At 50.4% G+C, this 17,786-nt stretch overlaps 6 protein-coding genes across 6 annotated transcripts; all 6 read left to right on the top strand.

Moving 5' to 3' along the window:
- Window positions 1–167: 167 nt before the first annotated feature.
- STEHIDRAFT_142663 (ARM repeat-containing protein) lies at window positions 168–5,286 on the top strand. Its single transcript, XM_007310172.1, has 9 exons — window positions 168–300; window positions 375–701; window positions 1,547–2,453; window positions 2,549–2,622; window positions 2,708–2,818; window positions 2,888–3,199; window positions 3,273–3,747; window positions 3,806–4,080; window positions 4,148–5,286. The coding sequence occupies exons 1-9, from the start codon at window positions 196–198 to the stop codon at window positions 4,325–4,327; spliced, it is 2,766 nt and encodes a 921-aa protein (XP_007310234.1). The 5' UTR covers window positions 168–195; the 3' UTR covers window positions 4,328–5,286.
- Window positions 5,287–6,529: 1,243 nt separating this feature from the next.
- On the top strand, window positions 6,530–8,482 carry STEHIDRAFT_105145 (cytochrome P450; the record flags this gene model as incomplete). The annotated part of the gene is made up of 8 exons (XM_007310173.1): window positions 6,530–6,644; window positions 6,746–6,991; window positions 7,060–7,156; window positions 7,232–7,355; window positions 7,426–7,542; window positions 7,603–7,777; window positions 7,842–8,091; window positions 8,159–8,482. 8 exons carry the CDS (start codon window positions 6,530–6,532, stop codon window positions 8,334–8,336), a joined length of 1,302 nt encoding a protein of 433 aa, XP_007310235.1. The 3' UTR covers window positions 8,337–8,482.
- Window positions 8,483–8,722: 240 nt separating this feature from the next.
- Window positions 8,723–11,661, top strand: STEHIDRAFT_135122 (uncharacterized protein; the record flags this gene model as incomplete). The annotated part of the gene is made up of 8 exons (XM_007310174.1): window positions 8,723–8,870; window positions 8,950–9,153; window positions 9,256–9,311; window positions 9,384–9,895; window positions 9,964–10,221; window positions 10,313–10,539; window positions 10,601–11,028; window positions 11,095–11,661. 8 exons carry the CDS (start codon window positions 8,723–8,725, stop codon window positions 11,659–11,661), a joined length of 2,400 nt encoding a protein of 799 aa, XP_007310236.1.
- A 1,507-nt stretch (window positions 11,662–13,168) lies between these two features.
- On the top strand, window positions 13,169–14,181 carry STEHIDRAFT_105150 (uncharacterized protein; the record flags this gene model as incomplete). Its single annotated transcript, XM_007310175.1, has 4 exons — window positions 13,169–13,460; window positions 13,517–13,621; window positions 13,685–13,753; window positions 13,811–14,181. 4 exons carry the CDS (start codon window positions 13,169–13,171, stop codon window positions 14,179–14,181), a joined length of 837 nt encoding a protein of 278 aa, XP_007310237.1.
- Window positions 14,153–14,758, top strand: STEHIDRAFT_27185 (uncharacterized protein; the record flags this gene model as incomplete). Its single annotated transcript, XM_007309915.1, has 4 exons — window positions 14,153–14,259; window positions 14,324–14,504; window positions 14,563–14,645; window positions 14,701–14,758. Coding segments are annotated over 4 exons (429 nt in total), but the record flags the coding sequence as incomplete, so codon positions are not given.
- Window positions 14,759–15,154: 396 nt separating this feature from the next.
- On the top strand, window positions 15,155–15,737 carry STEHIDRAFT_67934 (uncharacterized protein; the record flags this gene model as incomplete). The annotated part of the gene is made up of 3 exons (XM_007309958.1): window positions 15,155–15,373; window positions 15,440–15,489; window positions 15,554–15,737. The coding sequence occupies 3 exons, from the start codon at window positions 15,155–15,157 to the stop codon at window positions 15,735–15,737; spliced, it is 453 nt and encodes a 150-aa protein (XP_007310020.1).
- Between the last annotated feature and the right edge of the window lie 2,049 nt (window positions 15,738–17,786).

Below are 17,786 nucleotides of genomic sequence, written 5' to 3' on the forward strand. Positions count from 1 at the left end.
TGGTTTGCAAGGCGATCGTTGTGGTGTTGACGAAGGAGCGCCTCAGGACGCGGCGTGACGGAGAAAAGGGGAAATACGTAATGTGACATGTGACGGTCACGCTGGGTTTATGGGATGCGCGTTTTGAGGCGGGCCACTGACGGTGCCCCTCCTTCTCCCTCAACCACCACCATCACCGGAAGCGCGTCGCACACAATGAACGCCTGGACGCCCCAGGAAGCCGGTCTCCGAGAAATTCTGCAGACAATTCACGAATCAACAGACACCCAGAACGTCGCAGTTCAACGAAACATCACACATGTACCGCTCATTTCCCCTTCATCTTCATTTCATACATCGCTCACAATCCCCACGTCTATCCTCACGCTCCACAGAAACTCAACAGCTTTACGCGTGTGCCAGACTACATCGCATATCTTGCCTACATCCTTTCTTCGTTACCTCAGGAGCAGGACAGAATCAGGACCATCGCAGGTTACCTCCTCAAGAATAATGCTTCCCTCATCCTCAGGTCGACCCCAGAGGTCGTCGAGTTCGTTAAAGCCGCCATCCTCCATGCTTTCGCCGATCCAAGCAGTATGATCAGGAATGCTGCCGGTCAGGATATCGTCACCTTTCTCGGCATCCTCGAGCCTAAGCGTTGGCCGGAGTGTTTGATGCAGTTGGTGGCTCTGCTGGACACAGAAGGCGAACAGCAAGAGGTACGTGTTTGCTTTTTCTTGCTGGTTTTTCTGCATACTCTCTCGGGTGGTGGGATGGCGCGACCGTCATTTGTACTTGAGATATCGCGTCAGCACGTTAGACGCGCTGATGTGTGGTGCCGCGTCCCGCGTCGAAGGACGTTTGTCAATGCGCTCGACAATCATCTCGATGGATACACCAGATCATAATGCATCTCGATGGCAATCCATCATTGTTGCTTGGCCTACAGTAACCGATCTCGTCGTTCGGCGATCCGTGACCTTGAATCATCTCTGATGTATCCTCGAACATAGCACTGCTCATGCAGTGAACAAGTGTCCTCGTACAATTGCCAGCAGTTTCTGGAGAACCTGACATGTGCGGGGTAAGTTTACATTTGTAATCCATCCTTGTCTGCACGGCACGCGTAACAGCCGTCAAAGATAATTACGTCCCATCCCGAAATAAGCGCTTTCCTCATCTCCTTGCAGTCAATTGTTACTCTTTTTTAAAATCTTCAGTGCGTACACAGACGTCATCTTTGACCTCAGGTCATCGTGTTTGTCTGTTAAATAGCCCTGACATCTGCCGTCAGAGCTGTCCGTCTTTGCCCGTAAATAACTCAGTGGACGACCGCTTCCTGCAATAGCACTGTGCCTGTCGAAATGATTAGAATAATCTCCACCCTATTTTGTGCTCTTATTCGAGATGACATCGGTGCTTGTTCGGCATTTCTACCACGCTCATGCTAGCACGCGTCTATTACCTTCATCTTACCATCCCAACCATCTCCCTCGTAAAATGAAGTCATCTGACCGCGTCTCAATCTCACATCACCGCCACTTTTGCTTCGTTGTCATCACAGGCCGCCTTCAACGCGCTCCAGAAAGCCTGCGAAGATTACCCTCGGAAACTCGACGTGGAAATCAACGGTCAATTCCCGCTCAACTTCATGATCCCGAAATTCCTCATGCTCACCGAACACCACAACTCGAAAATCCGATCCCACGCTATCGGCTGCCTCTCCTACTTCGTGCCCGTCTCCGCCCAGGCCCTCTACGCGCACATCGACACCTTCATCGCCTGTCTCTTCAAGCGCGCGTCGGATGACGACCCGCTCGTCCGACGCCACGTCTGTCAGGCTCTCGTGCTCCTATTGGCGAGCAGGCCGGACAAGGTGATGCCGGAGCTCGCGAGCGTCGCGGAGTACATGCTCTACTCGACGAAGGACAAGAACGAGCAGGTCGCGCTCGAGGCCTGCGAGTTTTGGCTGACGTTCGCGGAGGATCCGGATCTGGCGAATTATCTGCACCCATTGTTACCGAGAGTGGCACCGGTACTGTTGGATTGCATGATCTACTCCGAGGATGATCTTCTGTGGCTGGAAGGCGACGAGGAGGACGCGGCCGTCCCTGATAAAGAGACCGATATTAAGCCGCGGCATTACGGCGGCAAGTCGCATAACTTCGAGCGGGATGGTGCGGACGCGGCGAATGGTGGGGATGGGACAGGAGAGAAGAAGGGCGCATACGGGGAGGAGCAGATCGATTCGGATGACGAGTTCGAAGACGAAATTGATGACGATTTCGCGGAGGAGATGTCAACGGAGTGGAACCTCCGCAAGTGCGCGGCCGCGGCGCTGGACGTGCTCGCGGTCAGGTTTGGCCCGGATCTGTTGAATGTGTTGTTGGAGCCGTTGAAGGTGAAGTTGTGGGACCAGGATTGGATGCAGAGGGAGAGCGCGATCTTGGCGTTGGGGGCTGTGGCGGAAGGTGAGTTTCATTCTTGTTATTCTTTTTTGTTTAGCCTTTTTTTTGTGAGGCCTTGAGTCTGACTGGTTTTGAACCATTCTTGGGTCCGATTCTAGGCTGCATCGAGGCGATTGAGCCACATCTTCCGACGCTGATCCCATACTTGATCAGTACGTTGAACGACCCCAAAGTGAGTTGTTGACGGATTGCATCGTGCACGATCCCCAGAAAGCTGATTTATTCTTCCCTTTGCCCTCTTAACCACTCTTTTTCAGCCGTTGGTCAGGTCTATTACTTGTTGGACGCTCGGTCGTTACGCTAGCTGGTGCACAATAATCCCCAACGAGGAGCACAAGAATAGCTTCTTTGTGCCCACCATGGAGGGTGTACGTCAATTTTTTGATGTGTGAAGTCTGTATCACATGAATACTGACCCTCTATCGTATCTTCACCAGCTCCTCCGTATGGTCCTCGACAACAATAAACGCGTCCAAGAAGCCGGTTGCTCCGCCTTCGCCACACTCGAAGAAGACGCCGGTATGGAGCTCGCGCCTTACCTCGAGCCCGTCCTCCGCAACCTCGTGTTTGCGTTCGACAAGTACCAGCACAAGAATATGCTGATTCTTTATGATGCGGTCGGGACGTTGGCGGACGCGGTTGGCGGGGCCTTACAGAATCCGGTGTTCGTGGAGATTTTGATGCCACCATTGACCAAGAAGTGGGCGAAACTGAAGGACGATGATGAGGATTTGATTCCGCTGCTGGAGGTGCGTTTTTCTCCTCTGCTCCTGCACTCTTTAGTGGTCACTAAAGTAAATTTATTGGTTCGGTGTGGTGTAGTGTCTCGCATCTGTGACGATCGCAATGGGGCCCGCCTTCCTCCCTTACGCCGGCCCCGTATTCGACCGCTGCCTCATGATCGCCAAAACCTCAATCATGGCCTACCAAATGTACCAACAAAACCCCGAACTCGACGAGCCCGACAAGACCTTCCTCGTCGTCGCGCTCGATCTCCTCTCTGGGCTCACCCAAGGCCTCGGCATGGAACTCAAGCCCTTCATCGACCACGGCGACCCGAACCTCTTCCAGCTGCTGCAGGTCTGCTTGAAGCACCCGCAGGCGTCGGTCCGGCAGAGCGCGTACGCGCTGATTGGCGATCTGGCCATGGCGTGTTTCCCGCTTTTGAGGCCGCATATGCAGACGGTGATGCAGGATCTGATTATGCAGCTGGATCCGGAGCCAAAGGTGGAATTCATTAGTGCGTGTAACAATGCGGCGTGGTCGGTTGGGGAGGTTGCGTTGCGCTATGGACGTGGTATGTCCTTTCGTTCTCCTTTCCCTGGCCTGTTTGTGCTGATTTTCGCATCCAATAGACGATCCAGAGTTCCAGCAATACGTTAACCCGCTCATGACGCGTCTTGTCCCCATTCTCCTGCACCCGAAGGCCCCCCGCTCGCTGCACGAAAACGCAGCGGTGTCGATCGGGAGGATCGGGCTCGTTCATCCCGGGATGGTCGCGCCGCTGTTGCCCGAGTTTGCGCAGGCTTGGTGTCAGGCGTTGTACGAGATTAGGGACAACGAGGAGAAGGATTCTGCGTTTAGGGGGTTGTGTACGCTTGTGCAAGCGAATCCGATGGGGATCACGAAGGTGCGTTCTTCACCCTTTCATTCTCACAAGAAAATCAGCTAACGTATAGTTCGCCACGCGTACATAGAGCTTGATGTGGTTCTGCAACGCGATCGTGAGATGGAACTCGCCGTCCCCCGAGCTCAACCAGATGTTCCAGAACTTGTTGTCGAGCTTCAAGGCTCATGACGAACAAGGATGGGCGGCACAGCTTTCGACGTTCCCGCCTGCCATTCGGGAGGCGCTTCTGCAGCGTTACGGTGTTTGAGGTGGAAGGGCACGAGTGACGTGGGGTAGAATCGTTGATCGGCGATCAACCCTCTTGGCGGCCTTTGATCTTGGGTCTCCGGCCTTGTCTGTCTTTCTTGCTTGGTCGTGGTTGTGGGATAGGATGCGCGGGTTGTTGTCACGATTGCATGAAGTTCAAAAAAAAGTCGGAAAGGAAATACGAAATGTTTTGAATACTTGTCACGACCATTTTCTCACCTATGTCATGCCGTTCTTGTTCTTTCTGCCTCTTGTTCGTCTCCACTCTCACTCCCCATCCACGTCTGTCTGTGTCTTTGGTCTTCCGCTCTCAGGCTCTGTGGCTTCCTTCCGATTCTTACCTACCTATGATTCCAGTCCCGTTCGCGTTTTCGTATCCATCATCTTGTGCTCATAGCTCCAGCTACCCATCATATTTCTGAACCAGTTACTTACATACATACCTACGTACCTACGCACTCATCAGCATCTTTCACATTTCATTTCTCCCATTCGATGGCCTCTTGTTTTTCTGTTGTTGTTTGGATGGTTTCCTTTTGACTCTGTTTTTGTTTGAGTACTATACTGGTCGTGTTACTGTACCTGTCTCGTCATTTGTCTTTGTTCTCGTTCGTCCGCGTCTTTGAATTTGCTTTCATTCGAACTCCTTTTATCGTTCCACTCACTCATCCACCCTTCACCCCCCTTGACATCCTTCTTATCCTTCAACTGCATCCAACCCTTTCGGCGTCTTACCCACCTTTCAACTTCTCTACGCCAGCCTTTCTTTCAATCTGAGGCCATCTATTTTTTTTTGTAGCTACAGTACTTACATACGATACCTTCATACCACGCCACTTCCAATCCCTGCAATATTTTTCGTGTTCTTCGTTCGGCTTTTGTATACTTGCATTCAGTAGTGTTATATACATACGACACGATCTCGTTACGGTACCAACAGCAATATCAAGTTCTCGCCTCACGGTCTTACCCATTACAATAGGAGGGTTAGCCCTCGAAGTAAGCTTGGAATTGGGAGAAGATTTCGTTTGAAGTCTTGATGGGCCACGGACAGCACAGCCTCACTCTTCCATCTCAAAGTAAGCTCGACAATTTTTGGCTCCTTTCCTCTGTTCACGTACTCCTTTATTTATTGCTCTCACGATTAGGGACATTTGACTGGATCATCCAGGGTTTTACAACCAATACGCGGTAGCTTGAAGAGGTAACGGTTTTCTGAACATAAGACGAAATGACACTGATTGGGTTCCTTCTTTGTTCACCGATCAGGTCTGGATTTTCCCGGAGCCGGCTAATTGGCTGTCGGTATGCATCGCTTACTTCTTTGCCGGTCTCTCCGCGTACTTGAATATTGCAGCATTCCATCATATCCCTTCCTCAAATAACTCATTCCCATGCTTCTCAGGCGACTCGATACGTCCGAGCCCACCGAGCTCTGGGAAGTATTGGGTGCTGCATCGATCAAGACAGTATCTATTACTTCATGGTCTGGGCGACGAGCTTGTCTTCTGACGTCTCTTGGACCTCTTGCTTCCATATTCTGTGCGAAAACCGTCCTGAAAAGCCGATCCCAGTCGGGATTTTTCATCGCAAAGCTGTCAGCGGTACCCGACGATATATTTATGCAGCAACGAGTGCGCTTTGAGCGCACTATACTGCTGCGACCTCGTCATAGCGTGCTGGTCAACGGGAGCAGAGGCCCTACCACTCCGTTGCTTCTATTCTCAGGAATACATTATAAGAAGAGACCTTCGGGTTGTATGAGACTCACCAAGCTCTCCACGACTTTAGATCGACTACGATGGAAGAGACTATTGTTAGTATACTCCCAGCACAATTTCCTACCACAGTCCAATTAGGCAGCGGTATTGTCGGCCTCCTTGTCGTAGTACTCGCCTCACAAGTATACTCAGCTCGTCGCAGAAATGTATGTCCCACGCACATTTTTGCTCCCGCTTGTAAATCTTACCTTATAACACTGATTTACTCCCCGATAGGTGAATGTGCCCATGATTGGCAAGTCCTCGTGGCTTGGGTGCCTCATCCCCGCCTTCGATGCTCCCAGCTTGAACGCGTGCAGATCCGTCCTGATCGAGGGATCCTCCAGAGTAAGTTCTTCTGTTCCCTCCAAAAATCATTATACGCTCGATAGCTTCTTATCAACTCGACACGTTGTTCCCAGTACCCAAATGGATGGTTCAAGATGCGATTGTTCCCCTTTGGGACAACCGCTGTAGCCAATGGTCCTGCGCTCATAAACGAGTTACGCAATGCTCCGGATGATGCATTCTCCTTTGCGGAATTCGCTGACAAGGCACGTACCAGAGTCATCCTTGTTATGTGGTTCAGTCTCACAGCCCACTCAATGTCCGGTGAAGATGGCTGACTGTGTTTCGACATGAGTAGGTTCTCCAAATAGGCTACACAATCTCCCCTGCCCTCAAAGAGTCGCGCTACCACGTTCCCATCGTCCGAACAACTCTTACTCGTAATCTAGCCGGTCTCTTTCCCGATCTTCTTGACGAGATGAACTCTGCGTTCAAGGAATCCATTTTCAACCTTGATGGGCTGAAAGATGGAGAGTGGAAGAGTATTCCCGTACACAGGAATATCATGGAATTGGTGTGCAGGACGACGAACAGATTGGTCGTTGGCGCGCCGCTCTGTAGGTCTCTTCATGTCGAGACGTCTGAGTCAGTTCCTTATTGAGTGATTGGATCCAATTAAATTTAGGTCGAAACAAGGAATATCGCGACTTGATCATCAACTTTACGATCGATGTTGCCAAATCAAGCATGTTTATCAACCTCTTTCCAACCTTCCTTCACCCGTACGTGTTTCTCCCTTCGTTTATATTCCCAGACACACTTAGGCCATACAAACTCACCGTCCGAAACTCTTACAGTATCGTAGGTCCAATACTCTCCCAAACAAACAAGACCCAACGGAAGATGCTTCGTCTCGCTGGGCCTCTTATCGAGGAGCGTAAGGTCAAGTTGGCTGCGGACAAGAACTATGCAGACAAGCCGGTCTGTAATCTCGCCGACTACAATGTTTGTACTCCAATCGGTTGTGCTGATAAGCTGGTCTACCTATCAGAACGACTATTTGACGTGGATCCTCGAAGACGCGCCTCCTGGCTTCGAGCAGACGACCGAAGGCTGGGCCATTCGTCTTCTCCAGATGAACTTCGCCGCTATTCATACATCTAGCGCTGTAAATATGCTCTCAGTCTAAGTATACATCGCAACATGCTCACCAGGTTCATCGTCGCAGACTTTCACTCATGCGATATTCCATCTCGCAACTCAACCTGAATATATGGCCGTCCTGCGGGAAGAGATCGATACCGTCATTGAGAGTGACGGGTGGTCGAAGGCGAGCATGCAGAAGATGAAGCGACTGGACAGTTTTTTGAGGGAGAGCTCAAGGCTCAATGCTATTATTCTCAGTGCGTTATAATCATATGTCCTCTAAACATTTACCCTCTATATTGATATCCCACGTATTTCCAGCTTCGCTCAACCGTTTTGCTCTGCGCGACTATACCTTTCAAGATGGGACGTTCATCCCTAAAGGTAACTTCGTCACTGCCTCTCTCTACTCCCTTCACATGGACGACGAGAACTACGAGGATGCGAAGGTATTCAAACCGTGGAGGTTCGTAGAAATGAGAGAAAACGGGGAAGAGGGAGAAAGTGTGAAGCATCAGTTCACGAACACAAGCGTGGAGTATTTGTCCTTTGGATTGGGAAAACATGCTTGGTGAGTCATAAGCGTCAATAATTCTGATGAAAGAGATTTGACTGGTTTGTGCACCTGACTTATCTAGTCCCGGTCGATTTTTCGCGGCGAACGAGATCAAGGCGATGATGTGCTATCTTGTGCAGAACTTTGATGTCAAGCTTCCGGACGGCGTCACAGAACGTCCAACGAACCAGTATTTTGGAACATCTGTGACACCTAACCAGACGGCAGAAGTCATGTTCAGTCGAAGGAAGAGGGTCTGAGTAGCAGGGACAACTGGTCGTACCTGGGCTGTGCTTAGGTTCCCATTATGCATGGTTTGACTTGGATGTTGTCATGTTTTGCTCTGTATGGCTTTGCTATCTGCTAGTTCTACCAGTAGTATACCCGATCCGTGTCGAATGTACCGCAATTTCCAGCTATGTAGTCGTTATGGGCCTTGTATGGGCCACACAGAACGCCACATATTCGATTTTGCCTGCTCACGTGGCAGGCGCATCTGAATTTTCGCAAGTCAGACTTTTGAAAAGTTGAGTCGCCAAACGCCACACAACTCTCCTCATACACCCTTCAAGCAAGGACTGCTTGGCCTTTATACGCTCTTCGTGTCTTACTGCTATAAGGGTCCATATCATATAAAAGGGCTTAAATGAAGCAGGAAATGCTTTCCTCTTCCTCTTCGTCGGGATCTGACTCTGGTCATGAATCCGAACACGAAGAGATCCACAAGCTTACGATTAACGAGCACTTCGCCAAGGCATATGAATATCGGAAGGAGAGAGAAGAGCTGCAGAAGCGTGCGCATTGTTTTCCTCTCTCGTAGCCATCCTCGACTCATAATATCATTCTCTCTTTGGTTCATATTCCTCGCCACAGTGAAAGAGAAGTATGGCTCTGACTACGAGGAAGGCGATGAGGAAGCTCTCGACGACGACGATGAAGACTCGGAGTCTGACGAGAGCGAAGACGAGGATGGAGAGGAGTTGACTCCGGCCGTTGATGCTGCGATATTGAGAACCTTGGCGAGGATACGGAGGAAGGATCCTGGTATTTATGAGAGCGGGAGGGAGGTATTTACTGGTGCGTTCAAGAGTCTCCCCCGTTGTCATATTGTTTAAAACGATTGCTTGACATCTTAATATCATATTCTTTCTTGTAATGGTTCGTTGTCATCTGCTGTAGAGGAGCATGGCAAGTCGGGCAAGCTCGCCACAACAGTACCAAAACCTAAGGAGAAGGTCCGTACACGCTTCGTCTCTATCGAACTTTTCACGGAGACTTATGCGTATCGATATCCGGTATTCCTATAGACTTCAAAACCGCTAACTCTCCCCGCCCACCGCCTCGCCTCCATGCTTGAAACCTCCCGCTCACCCTCCCCTTCTGATGATGCCGACTCCTCCGCACCTCAACCCCTTACCCACATCGAAGAACAAGCCCGTCTCCGCGCAGAAACAATCTCAGCCTTCCACGCTGATCATTCACAAAAAGCCGACGTCGAAGAGGAAGAGGAAGAAGAAGAAGAGGGAGGTCTGTTCACGTTGCGAGCAAAGACGCAAGATGAAGTGAGAAGGGAAGAGGAGGTGTATCGGAAGTATCTGGAGAGGGAGTTGAGGGAGAGCGGTGTGGAAGGGCTGGAAGTGTTGAAAGGGCTGGTAGACATCGAGGAAGTCGAAGGAGGGGTGAAGAGAGAGCAAAATGAAGAAGAGGGGGAGAGGAAGAAGAAGAAGAAGGGGAAAAAGGAGAGGCAAGAGGAGAAAACGAAGGGTGGCAACGAGAGTAGAAAGGGGAAGGAGGAGAATGACCAAGAGTTTTTGATGAAGTGCGTGTGCTTCTCTTATTTTTGCTCCCAAAATACGTTCCTAGTGCTAGGCTGATGATGTCTTAAAGCTATATCCTCAACCGTGGTTGGATTGACCGTTCCTCCAAACGACTCCCGACATTCGACGAAATAACATCCACCAAACCGTCCAAATCCAAGTCCAAATCAAAAACATCAGCCAAGACTGAGAATGGTGATGACGACGAGGCCAAGGATGAAAGTGATGCTGAAGACACGAATGAGAACGATCTTATCGAGGACGAGGACGAATTTGAAGATGTCGTGGACGTCTTCGAGTCGTCTTACAATTTCCGCTTCGAGGAGCCGTACGTTTTTCCATCCCTGTGGCCCCATCTACCGCCATTCTGCTATCATATTCCGCCTTGTGTTCATTTTTCTCACCCACTACACATACAGTGACGCCCCACATATTCCCTCATTCCCCCGTAACGTCGATACTGTTCGACGCCCAGCACCTCATACCGAACGTCGCAAAGAAGCTCGTGAACGTCGAAAGGAGCGCAAGGAAGAAGAGTTGAAACAGAAAAGGGAAGATGTCAAGAGGCTGAAGGGACTGAAGATGAAAGAGATGAAGTCGAAACTCGAAATGATCGGGAAGGAGGGCGGGTGGAGAGGCGCCCAAGGTACCGTTTTCTTGGCCGTATCAGTTCAAAGTCGTCACTAATCATTTTCTGAGACACGTAGCACTCGAAAAGTTGGATTTGGAAGGTGACTGGGACTCGGCGGCATACGATGCTCAAATGCAAGCTATCCTTGCAGAAGTGGAAGGCAACATGGACGAGTCCGCAGACGTAGACGATGACAAACCGACATGGGATGACGATATTGACGTCGGCGATATTATGCCTCCTTCGGACAACGACGAGCCTGAAGCCGGTCCCAGTCAGAGAGAGACGGACAAGAAGAAGAAGAAGAAGAAGAAGGGGAAGGGCGGTGAGGATGTGGATGGTGGGGTTGATATGGACGAGATGGACGCGGAGAGGATGGACGTGGCTGGCGGAGACGGTGCGGGAGGGTGGGATGAAGAGGAGTGGGACGGGACGGAGGAGATGAGGAAGAGGGTGTTGGATAAGTATATGGATGAAATGTTGGGGCTGGAGTTCAATGATGTCGTATGTCCCTTATTCATCTTCTTGCATGCTATAACCGCCTTCCTGATTCTTGCACATCAAACGTAGGTCGCTGGCCAACCCACACGCTTCAAATACACAACGGTCGCGCCCTCGACGTACGCGCTCACACCTGCCGAAATTCTTCTGGCCTCCGATAAAGACTTGAACGAGTACATGGGCATCAAGAAGTACGCTCCATATCGCAAAGAAAAGGAGAGATGGGATCACAAGAGGGGAGAAAGGCTGAAGGAGTTCAAGACGAAGGTCAAGGCAAAGATGCCCAATGACGCTGATGCCGGCATGATCTTCGGTGGCGGTCATGATGGAGGCGAGCGGAAAGAGAAGAAGAGGAAGGGAAAGAAGGAGAGGATGAAGGAGAAGGCGGCGAAGGACGAAGGGATTGTTGATATGGAGGAGGGCGAGGGTGAGAACAAGCGTGAGAATGTGGCGGTCAATGGGGAGGGAAAATCACATAAGAAAGAGGGAAAGCGTAAGAGAGGGGAACCAGAGGAGGCTGCAGTACACGTGGATGCGAGTGGGCATGTAGGTGGAGAGAGCGAGCAGACGAAAAAGAAGCGCAGAAGGCATAAAAAGTCTGGGAAGGGCGATGGGATTGAGGTTGAGGTTTCATGAGGTCTGAGGGTATCTTTCTTGCCTATGTTGTCTGGATACTGACTTCCATCGATCATCATGGTAGCCATTCATATCAGAGTTCCCTTACACACCCGAGCAGGACCGCAATACTATTTGAGTGGCGGCGAGCATTGTTGCCGTAGTCCGAATATTCTTGCGGGAACACACGTCGTAAAGGCACCTTGCTATCACCGCAGGGGATGCTTACCCGTCTGAGACCTTGCTGCTTTGATCGCTGAGAGATTATGTGGCGTAGGAGTTTGGGCATCTCCAAGAAGCTCCGATCGTTCTAAAGATACCATTTTCGTCGTCCGGGACTGAAGTTGATAATGCCCCATCTATGGCGCGTAGACCTACGTCTCCCGCCCGCACCGACGTCGTGATCATGGGCAGCGACATGCAGGTCGTGTTGCTCCGCAAAACTAACAGGACGCTAAGCTCTTTTATCTATCTATTTTTCTCGTTCCAATGCCCTCTCCTCGCGGACTCGGAATAACGCGTTGTTCTTCGCTTCGTGTCGATCGGCTACTTCAAGATGGATTGTGGAGCACACGCGAAAGCTCTCAGCAGACGTGCGGAAGAAACGAGTTGCGGGTTCGTGGCAATATGGATGCCCTTGCCCGGGGACACGATACTGTGGTCAGTGGCAAGAGGCCCTGTTCCTATAGATGGTGCCGTCGCGCAGTGAAAAATGTAGCCATCCTACCTCAGGAACAGATGGGGATGCGCCTTGACCCATGCACGATTCAAGGGTGCTCATTCGCCACAGCTATCCTGTTGGGTAAGTCCATCGATATGCCCTGCTTCTTGCTACTCATGTACTGCCCACGCGGACTTAGTTCCCCTCGTGATTGCTGCATATAAAGCACGACCTTCGTCTGGCCCTATCCCACACCAACTGCACTTTCGTCGTGCGCCACACAAACTTACTTCACTCCCCGACTCCACTCTTCACAACACGACACTCATCAAACACCCGGTTGTAAACATGAACGGCAGCGCCCAGAAATCATCAGCGCAACTCGCAGACAGTCAGTATGCCGAAAGAACCAAGGCGCTATTGCAGGTCGTGAAGGAGCTTCGAGCGATGGGGTAGAGCATTATGTCCCAGCCACTATGTCTTCCATCTGCTGTGCTAATCATTCAGGACAGTGGCCAGGCCGTCGTCGACCTCCCTCGTATAGTGGTCATCGGAAACCAATCTGCAGGTGAGCGGCATGTCGAATTCAAGTGACCACCGCTCACGATATTCTTTTCAGGGAAGAGTAGTGTCGTCGAGGCCATTTCTGGCGTACGCGTCTTCTGCACACACTTACTTATTCCGTGTGTAATAATGGACCGTACCCTCAGATCAATGTTCCAAGAGATCCGGGAACGTGCACGAGATGTCCCATGGAATGCCGATTGACCTACTCCCCGGATTCGTGGTCCTGTCAAGTGTCTATCCGCTGGGAATTTGACTCTAATTTTCAGCCAGTGGTATGCTGACTCACCAATAAGTCGCCTCATGAAGCTAATTTTTTTCCTCTTCTCATCTACGCCTTGCTCAAAGTCAAGAGTGGCTGAAATTCCTTTCGGAGACTTGATCACAGACAAGAAGAACGTAGAGCTCGCCCTTCGCCGAGCCCAAACGGCAATCCTCAACCCATCCATCGAATCTCACAAGTTCTTGGCTATGACGGCGGATCAGTTGCGTAAAGGTGTTCAAGGCAGCAAACCCCTGCTCTTTTCCAAGAACGTCGTCTGTGTGGATCTACAGGGCCCCGACCTAACGGACCTTGCTTTCATTGATCTACCTGGTGAGTAGCGTTTCCGGACCTCAAATCAACCTATCCTCATCTCGAGAATACATTAGGTCTTATCCAAAACGCCGAGGACAAGCTCGTCAAGCTCGTCGAGGAGTTGGTCGTTAGTCACATCAGAGGCAACTCGTTGATCTTGGTCGCACTCCCCATGACCGGTAAGTTATAGTCCTTCTCGTGACATAGCATAGTTTTAATCGAGATATCATTTTTCTCCACAGATGATATCGACAATCAGAAGGCTCTGGCTTTGGCTCGGGAGGCGGACCCTCAGGGCAAACGTACCATCGGTACGTTTCATCCTTTAGTTTCCACCACAGGAAGTTCTGATCGAGTGCGCCCTCCAGGCGTTTTGACCAAGGTCGACGTTATCGCCAAGGGCTCGAAATCCCGTAGCCTCTGGCTCGATGTGATCGAAGGCCGAAGCAATCCTCTACTACACGGATACTACTGCACGCGACAGCCTGATGATGCAGAAAGGGAGGCCGGTATATCAGCTGAAGATGCGCGGCGCCACGAAATGTCTTTCTTCGAACAAGAAGCGCCATGGTCGACTTCCAGCAACAAGGGGCGATTTGGTATCCACAATTTGGTATCGAGGCTCAGCCCTCTACTCTCCCAAATCATCAAGAACACGTACGTCATTTCCATTGTGTTCCATGAACCATTTTCGACCTGCAGGGCACAGGCTCCCCAAAGTTGCTGCAGACGCGACTAGCCGGCTCGAGACCTGCGATGCTGCTCTCTCAGGCCTGCCACAACCTCTGGACACTGAACCAGCAACGTACATGCTCAGGTGATGTGTGATTGACAGTACCGGTCATTATGTATGACATGGCTGACTTCGGTAAATTCTGTAGCCTGATCACTGCACTTTGTGAAGACGTCAAGACTGTTGTGGAAGGTCTCCAGAAGAACCAATCCTTGGACACGAAGCTCATACAAGGGAACCGCAAGATTTACGCTGTCTTCAAAGACAATATCCGATCGACTTGTCCTAATTTCGCTCCTCGCAAGCGTAATGACAAAAATGTGAGTGACGTGTTTCAAAAATGTGCAAATGTTGACTTTGTGTTGGCAGGTCTCACCTGCTGACAAGTCCGATGGTGAGTCTGATGCCGAATCCGAAGACTCAGCAAACCCTCCGATATACCTGGACGATATGAGGTCCCACATAACGAAGTGAGCAGTGCTCCTTCCTCATCACTTAGCCGGACTAACCCGCATGATATTGTAGCTCAGTCAAACGGGAGTTGCCAAATAACGTTCCGTACGAGGCGAAGGTCAAGCTTATTGGAGAATTTCAAGACCAGTGGGGCGCAATGGCTTCGCAATGTCTGGACCGCGTGTGTAATGAGACGACTGCGGTACTTTTGCTTTGCGTCGACCGCACCTTTTCACGCTGGGACAGTCTACACTCTCAGATGCGGTATGGACAACCCTTCCGCCCACTCCATCATTTCTGAAGCGATCGCTCACCCGTGGCCCTATTCATCGACAGATTGCTCACCATGGAGTTGATTCAGTTTCATCTCTTTAGTTGCCGTTCCTTCGTAGACGCCACCCTTGAAGTCGAACGCATGCCGTATACTCAGAACACCCACTATCTGCAGTCGTCCGTGGACAAATGGCTCGCCAAATACAAGACTCAACGTAAGGAGGAGAATGCGAGCCCAGCCCTGGCGTTTGCTATGCCCGACTTTTCTCCTAATAGTAGGAAAGTCAATGGGTTCGACAAGTCAGATAATGCCAAGCAACAATTCATGAGAGAGGCGTTGGCAATTCTAGCACGCATCGGATATCCGGGCCTGAAAGAGGAGGACTTGGGCAGACTGAACGCTCCGGATGAGTACCAGACGGAACTTGATGTTATGGCAGAAGTGCGAGGATATTTCCAAGTAGCCTACAAGGTGAGTGGCATCATACACCTTTCGTGATAACCCATGCATCTGACTTTTGAGCGATCGCCTATGTAGAGAGTCATCGACAACGTTCCGTCTCTTATTGACCTCAAATTGGTCAACGGGTACGCTCTTGCCACACCTTGCGCCTCCGTCTTTCTGTTGACCCTAATGCACTCACTCCCTTAGCATCGCGAAGGATATTCAAAGCTTTCTTATCAAGCGTATGGAGTTGGGGACGCCAGAGGCACGCAAGCGGTGTGAGATGTTTTTCGCTGAGGATCCGAGCATAGTTGCACGACGTCAAGAGCTCCTCACACAGAAGGAGAAGTTAGACATGGTGAAGGTGAAACTGTATGACTGTGGGTTTTGAATATGCATGTGCTATAGGATACTAGCTATAGACGATACATAGGGACTTTGGCAGTTGATGTAGCAGTGATATCTTACAGTATTATGTTGCATCGCAGCTTGATCGGATCAGCACGCACTTCAAGTACTTACGTGTTTTGTGCCACATTCTCGTTTTCTTACTGTGCCACCGAGTGGTAAACCGGAATCGGAGTTCATATTCCTTTCACGACCGGTTCGAGCGCGACTTGAACACGACTGCGACAAGATAACCCGTCGACTGTCAGTTTGAAACATTGATATTCTGTTTCAAACTCTCTTGGAGCATGCATGACTTCACTGACCATCCAGATGCCTTTACATGGTCGTGGTACTCCAGAAGTCCCTCCCTCAACTGAGTCAACTCCGGTCACCCTTGACTTGCCCTTGACACACATCACAACTTCACCCTCACGAGGTAAAGGTTCCCGATGACGGTGATGCATTTACGCCATATAGTGAGGAGGCCAGCGAGTGGAGTAGAATCAGAAGGAGAGCATGCGGGAGATGACGGGAAAAGTGAGCGGGGATGTCAACATTGAGGCGGGTGTGAGAAGGGAAGGAAGAGTCGTATCAGAAGAGTAGGAAGCGGAACTTCGTAGGCGCTGGTAACTTCTACATGACGTTGTTCCCCGTCGATGGAAGGAGGCGGAGCGGCGAAAAAAGAAACATGGGCAGGGTTTCAAGGTCCCAGGCGGACAAAATATCTCGCGTGCGAGATGCCATTTTGGCACCCGATACTCACCCTATTTGGTGAACCTACCTCATTGGCGGGTGTTTTCCCACACAAAATTCGATTTGGAACTCAAACTCGTTTTCAAACTCGTTCTCGACCTCAGAATTCGTTGGGAATCGTCTCGCCGGCCGATCAGTGCGCGGTGAGATGCAAAATGGGCAGTTGCATCTCCGAAAGGGACCCTCACGCCAGCCGACCCCAGGAGACGCAAAAGAAAAACAAAAACAAAAACAAAAGAAAAGAAAAGAAAAGAAAAGAAAAGAATCATAATAATGTCCCGGTGGCCAATATCCTGCCTCCAGCATTGAGTCACCTGAAACTCTCGTCTTTATTAGTTGATGCACCTCCATGGCTGCAACAGGCTCTCCTGTTGGGTATAGACACCTTCGCCACCTGAAGTACACCTGAAGTGCCGCGCCTCTGGAGTTCGAAAAGTCCGCCTATAGGCCTATAGCGGGCAATTCTTTCCCCGACTGGCGAGGGTATGTCTGCAGGGTCCTAAAGTCTTGCACACTCTCTTTGTATCAATTGGCACATATAACTGATATTCAGTGGAGTGCCTTACGCTTTAAAGGCATACACGGGCAATACATGCGCCACAGTGGCTACAAGGACAAGATGTGGCCCCGGCAACCGGCACCTTTGATGCCCAATATGGGACACTGGTGGCCCCATCGGGCACTAGTCTCCCACAGGCGGACCTTGGTGTTGAAGACAGGACGTTCAACGTGTCAAGTCGGGCACTCTCCATCCCTGTATGGCCTTTCAAGCTGGGAGTTTTAGTAGTATAAATGAGTTTTGAAAACGAGAATGAGTTCTGACAATGAAAACGAGTTTTTGGCATCAAGAACGAGTTGAATATGGAAATGATGGTTCGGTTTCTGTCAAAAGTGCGAGAACGTCCCGATTTGATTAAAAACCGGTCCGGAAACCACTGTTCTCATGCGAATAATTTTGTCCGGTGAGGACATAGCAGGGTGAGCTTGAATTTAGGTGGTTCATAAATTTCATTTGGTCTTGTTCGGAGGCCAACTCACCTAACTCTTTTGTCAGGATCATCCTGGTATGACGTGGCTTTCGATCTTGAATGATACAAAGCCGCCACATTATCTCTTTTTGGGCGTTATTTGGCCCTTTCTTTCGAGTTAGCATGCCCGACTCCGCACACACTTCGTCGATTCATCGAGTCACCATCACGACGAACATTCGACATCCTGTCATTGAACTGAAGACCTAATCTTATGTGACAGTCTTTCGACGGGGAAGTCCTCCACGAGCTTGAAAACAATATAGCGC

The sequence above is a fragment of the Stereum hirsutum genome (assembly GCF_000264905.1).
Source record: "Stereum hirsutum FP-91666 SS1 unplaced genomic scaffold STEHIscaffold_19, whole genome shotgun sequence".
NCBI classification, from domain to species: Eukaryota; Fungi; Basidiomycota; class Agaricomycetes; order Russulales; family Stereaceae; genus Stereum; species Stereum hirsutum.

Excerpts from the sequence above, each read along its gene's own strand:
- STEHIDRAFT_142663 (XM_007310172.1), top strand. The coding sequence starts at position 196 with ATGAACGCCTGGACGCCCCAGGAAGCCGGTCTCCGAGAAATTCTGCAG. Across the intron at positions 2,454-2,548 it reads GTTGGGGGCTGTGGCGGAAG|GCTGCATCGAGGCGATTGAG; the intron begins GTGAGTTTCATT and ends GTCCGATTCTAG. Across the intron at positions 3,748-3,805 it reads TGCGTTGCGCTATGGACGTG|ACGATCCAGAGTTCCAGCAA; the intron begins GTATGTCCTTTC and ends CGCATCCAATAG.